Raw genomic sequence first — 5,632 nt, forward strand, 5'->3', positions numbered from 1 at the left:
TGTAGACCAGGCTCGTCTCGAACTCACAGATATCCGCCTGCCTCTGCCTCCCGAGTGCTGGGATTAAAGGCGTGCGCCACCATCGCCCGGCCAAAAATCTACTTTTAAAAATGGGAATGGGGTTGGGAAGATAGCTCAGTGAGGGCCTAAGTGCTAATCCCCAGCACCCAGGTAAAAAGCCTGCAAGGTTGCACAAGCCTGTTATTCCAGCATTGGGAGCAGAGAGAGGTGGATCCTGAGATCCACTGGCCAGTTAGTTATCCATAGTGGGCGGTCCTGTCTTGAGGTATTCAGGCAGTCAGAACTTCATACACATGTCATGGCAAACACAACCATGTGCACGCACACACAAACACTAACTAAATAAACAAACAAACAAAAAAGATCTGGTAATGATAGTCCTTGCCTAGTATGTATGCGTGAAGACCTGGGTTCTAGTCCCAGCACCATATAAACTGAATGTGGTGATGCACACCTAAGATCCTAGCACTAGAGACATAGAAGCAGGAAGAGCAGAAACACAAAGTCATCAGCTACAAAGCAATGCCACAGCTAGCTTGAGCTACAGAAAACCTAATCTCAAAAGACCTAATTAATTAATATAAAGTAAAATTTTAAAAAGAGTGATTACTTGAAAGGGACCAGAAATGTAAGACGTCAGCATAAGAAAAGATCAAAAGAAAAAGAGGACTTGAAGGAGGATAAGGAAGGTCTTCCACCCACAGGGCAGAAAAGATGGAATTCTAATTCTAGCAGGGATAAGAGTATAACAAGAAGCTGTCAAGATGGCTCAGTGGTTCTGATCCTTTACTGTTCTGTCAGAGGACTAGAGTCCAGATCCCAACATCCACACTGGGCTGAAGTGCCTGCAACTTCAGCTCCAGGGGATCCATCCTATGCTCCCTTCTGGCCTTCATGGGCACCCATCTACATAAATAAAATAAAGCTGGGTATAGGGTGCACTTCTTTGACCTCAGCACTTGGGAGGCAGAGCAGGCAAATCTCTGATTTTAAGGCTACCCTGGTCTATGTAGTGAGTTCCAGAACAGCCAGAGCTACATAGTGAGACCCTGTTTAAAAACATAAGATAAATAAAGTAAAACTGGGGTTTTGTTTAAAAAGTTAGTAATGGGAAGATGGCGGGAGTAGGGGAGTTCAGGGCTTTCCCTGTACTGCACTGGCATCTCTGCTGCCCCCTGCTGAATATAGCAGACTCTGCACTGAATCTCCAGCACCCATCCCTTCTGTCTGTATTGCCAATTCACACCTTCCATCTCTTTTAAAATCCAGTTAAAACCGTGTCTTGAAAAACAGAAAACAAAACAAATCCAGTTAATGGCATGTTATCCCTCAGAGTCACTCAAAGTTAATCTTATTCTGTTCTCAGGTTTATACACTGTTGTAGTGATGTTAAATAAAGCTTGCCTGAGGACCAGAGAGTGAAACAGCCCCATTGGTCAGCCTTACAGACCAGGCAGTGGTGACACACACTTTTAATCCCAGTCGCCACACTAGTTTGCCATGGAAACCATAGAAAAAGGCAGTAGTGGCGCATGCCTTTAATCCCAGTACTAGAGAGGAATATAAGACATAAAGAGACAGCTCTCAGACACAGTCTGATTTTGAGATTCCTGGAGGCAGGATCGTCACTTCAGACTGAGGTAGAGGTAAAAGCCAGTGGCTGGCTGCTTTGCTTTTCTGACCTTCAGGTTGAACTTCAATACCTGTCTCTGGGTTTTTATTAATCATGCTACAGCTGGGCGGTGGCGGTACACTCCTCTAATCCCAGCACTCAGGAGGCAGATAGATCTCTGTGAGTTCGAGGCCAGCCTGGTGTACAAGACAGGCTAGTTCCAGGACAGGCTCAAAAAAAAAAAAAAAAAAAAGCTACAGCTAAAAAGAAACCCTGTTTCAAAAAAACCCAAAAATAAAAAACAAAACAACTCCCTCCCAAAAAAACTGTGTAAAAAAAAAACAAAGAAAAAAGCATACTATACACTGTAATTACATATCTGATTCATACTACATGAAGCTGCACTGCCTTGAACTTTTTAAAAATCAGCTAAGGACTTTGAGTAGAAAGGGGGGCTGCTGGGGATTGAACCCGGGGCTTTACACATGCTTGGCGTGTGCTCTACCACTACAGCATCAGCTCTTGGGACGCTGGTTTGTAATATTTTACTTTTATGCACACAACTGTTTTTGCTTTCGTGTGTGTCAGTGCACCACTTACATCAGGCGCCCATAGAAGGCACTGGGCATTGGATCCCCTAGAACTGGAGTTACAATGACTCTGAGCTGTCATGTGGATGACGGGAATCAAACCCAGGTTCTCTAGAGTAACCGCCAGTGCTCTCAACTAATGAGCCATCACCTCAGCCCCAACCTATTAGTGAACAAAGTATTTCTGGCTGTTGTAGACAATTTTTGTTTCCCAAGAAAGGTTCTCACTCTCTAGCCCAGGCTTGGCTTGAATCCAAGTTCAGTCCCCAGTACCAATATCAGGTGGCTCATAACCACCTGTAACTCTAACTCCAAGGAATCTGACAGCACTAGCCTCTACAGGCATCTGCACTCATGTGCAAATATGCACACACAGGAGCCGAGTGCACATGCTCTCGAGCACGTGCGTACACACGCGCGCGCGCACACACACACGCATGCACACACAATTAAAAATAAAAACAAAATTTTAACTAAACAAACAAGTAGGTTCAAACTGCAATCTGAGCACCACAAATAGATGCCAATAAATATAAATGTGTGTGGAACTCCAAGCCAGGGCCCACCATATGCTCACAGCCATCTACTGACCTTGGCTGCCCAGGGTAGAGGCAGCTGTGTGGTAAGTCTCACAGTCCACACAAAACGTCCCTTGTTTCTCTGCCCCGAGCATCTCCAATTTCCTGGTAAGGAGCTCCACCGTCTGCTGGACACTCTTGCCCTCAGCCACAGGCATCTGGGACACACTGGAAAACAGAACAAGTCAGTGATGTCCAGAGCACACGTGTCTGGCTCAATCACTCATTCCAGACAGGTCACAGTCCAACAGCGCTAGGCGTTACGTTAGACAACATTAACTCTGATCCCTGTCCCTCAAACCTGAGAAGAGGCCACAGTCTGCAAGAGTTCCTCTAAGAGGCAGAGCTCAGGTCTCAAGTGTTTCTCACGTGGACATTAAGCTTTCTACCACATCCCCAGGGAAGACACGTGTGCCAACACTCTGTGAAGATTCTAGGTGGTACGCACTGCACACATCCAATATCATTGAGTTGTTCAATGAATGTGACGGTGTATGCTGCCAACCTGAGAGAATCTACAATCACTGGTTACTTGTTGGAGACGGGGTCTCAACCACGCAGCCCAAGCTGACCTCACTCTTTTAGCAACCCTTCTGTCTTAACCTCCCAGGGGCTTGAATTACAGGGTACACTTGGCTGAGATCTATTTCTTAGACTTCTGACCACATCTATGAGAGTCTATATTTAACTGAGGTGTAGATAAAAGAGCTGAACGGACATTCCCTCCACCCTTGACTACAGACACAATGTAACTAGCCACCTCATACTCTTTTGGCTCAAACAGTGAATCAAAATACTGTCACAGGTTGCTGTTGTCAGGTCCTGAACCACTGGAGGCTGCTGGCTACTGTTCTAGACACTGTGGTCAGAACCACCACAGCACTCCATTTACCAGCACTAAAAGTGTGAAGCAGCCCTCAAGGGTATAAGTCTAGAAAAAGATACCCAACAGTTCTTTCAAGAACTTCAACTATTTTCTAGGTTTCCACCTTATGGTAGCTTCCCCATGGAGCAGTAGGCAATTATTGTCAAGCACCAGCTATGTGTAAGACCTGTGAGCCTTCAGATGATTGTTCTTTCTTTTCTTTTTTCTTTTTGAAAACAAGGTCTCACTATGTAGCTCTGGCTGTCCTGGAACTCACTATGTAGACCAGGCTGGCCTCCAACTCAAAGAAATCTGCCTCCCACGTACTGGGATCAAAGGTGTGGCCCTTCAGATGGAATGATGAGGTCTTGTCCTACCTCAACTTCCTGCAACTGGAGAAACTGCACTATAAAGGCTAAACAGTCTGCACACGGTCGTACAGTTAAAGGATAGTATAGATAAGATGCAAAGTCCTGCAACTGGGCTCCGCATCTGTGAGTGTTTTGTTTAGTTTGATTTCTCCGCATCTGTGAGTGTTTTGTTTTGTTTGATTTGGTTTTCTTGTCTTTGCTTTTTCTTTTTTTTTGAGATAGGGTGTCTCTGTGTAACCCAACTGTCCTTGAACTCACTCTAGAACACGTTGGCCTCAAACTCAGAGATCCACCTGCCTCTGCCTCCCAAGGGCCTCACCTGTGCTCTTTACCCACTCTCCTACACTGCCTCTAGGGATGTCATGACCTGCTAATACTCATTCAATTTTATTTGTTTATTTGGTTTTCCAGGACAGGGTTGCTTTGTGTAGCCCTGGGTGTCCTGGAACTCAATTTGTAGACCAAGTTCAAGGCTGGTCTTTAACTCAGAAATCTACCTAACCTCTGCTACCTGAATACTGGGATTAAAGACATGAGTCACAATGACTGGCAAGGTAGCAATCTGCTAAAATATTTTTAGAGAGACTGCTGGAGATTACGAACTCACATTGCAGTCACTACTGATCTGGAATTCACTACATTAGCCCTCACTGACCTCCCACTTTTAGCAATCCTGCTGCTGCTCACCTATGTACTGGAATTACAGGCGCACACTTGGTTGAGACCTATGAACATGAACAATGAATAAATAATAACACAGATGGTATTTAACTGTTCATAAAATCAAAAATTTCCCCAAACTACTATGTTTTTAAGACCCTGTCTTCTTTTACAATCAATCAGGTAAGTCTATTAAGGGAGAACCCTGTTACTAAAAACTTTTCTCTTTATGAAAAAAGCACCAATAAGGAATATATGAAACAGAAGAGACTTGATAAAGTGACCCTGTGACAGAAATTCTGGAATCCTGAGAAAGCTGAAGTGATACTAGTAGACAAGGAACCTTTTTCTGTATAATTACCCAAGGTGGGCAGGCATTGGGGGCACATTCCTGTAATCCCAGGATGCAGTAGTCAGAGGCAAAGACGCAGAAGCTACAGAGCAGCCTGGCCTAAACAGGCCATTAAACATAAAGATGGGGCATGGTGGGATTCTAGGGCTGAGTCGGCTGTGATTTCCATTTTCATTGCTGACAGGCACTATTTACAGTGTGATGAAGTTGAGATAAGGCTTCAGGCATCAACTGTGGGCACATGTAGTCACTAAAAAGCATGCAAGAGCCTGGACTACCTGAAGAACTTCCCACAGGCAACTTTCACAGAACAACCCTGCTGCTCGTGACTTCACGTACCCTGGCCTCCAGGCCTCTCTAACTGGGAAGGTGCACACCACTGCCAAGATTTTTTTTTTTTAAGTGTGAGACCTAGTATTAATTAATGCCCAGAAAATCACAGTGTCCAGCACTCGGGAGGCAGAGGCAGGCAGAGCTCTGTGAGTTCAAGGTCACCCTGCTCTACAAGAGCTAGTTCCAGGACGGGCTTCAAAGCTACAGAGGATCCCTGTCTGGAAAAACCAAAAGAGAGAAAGAGAGGGAG

General features: G+C 45.0%; 2 protein-coding genes across 6 annotated transcripts in view; both read right to left on the reverse strand.

Moving 5' to 3' along the window:
- Usp49 (ubiquitin specific peptidase 49) overlaps positions 1 to 2,882 on the reverse strand; it is a 77,463-nt gene extending 74,581 nt beyond the window's left edge. For 4 of the 5 annotated variants that reach the window (XM_026785573.1, XM_026785572.1, XM_005359704.3 and 1 more), the window contains exon 1: positions 2,815 to 2,870. The gene's annotated coding sequence lies outside the window, so the exon portion shown is untranslated. Of the gene's footprint in view, positions 1 to 2,814 lie in introns of all 5 variants that reach the window. The other variant, XM_026785569.1, reaches the window with a different exon arrangement.
- The window catches only part of Med20 (mediator complex subunit 20), a 13,958-nt gene that overhangs the window by 7,407 nt on the left and 919 nt on the right, over positions 1 to 5,632 (reverse strand). Inside the window, exon 2 of the mRNA XM_005359705.3 lies at positions 2,815 to 2,969. Within this exon, the coding sequence (XP_005359762.1) occupies positions 2,815 to 2,969 (155 nt within the window). The remainder of the gene's footprint in view (positions 1 to 2,814; positions 2,970 to 5,632) is intronic.

The sequence above is a fragment of the Microtus ochrogaster genome, linkage group LG2 (assembly GCF_000317375.1).
Source record: "Microtus ochrogaster isolate Prairie Vole_2 linkage group LG2, MicOch1.0, whole genome shotgun sequence".
Classification (NCBI taxonomy): Eukaryota; Metazoa; Chordata; class Mammalia; order Rodentia; family Cricetidae; genus Microtus; species Microtus ochrogaster.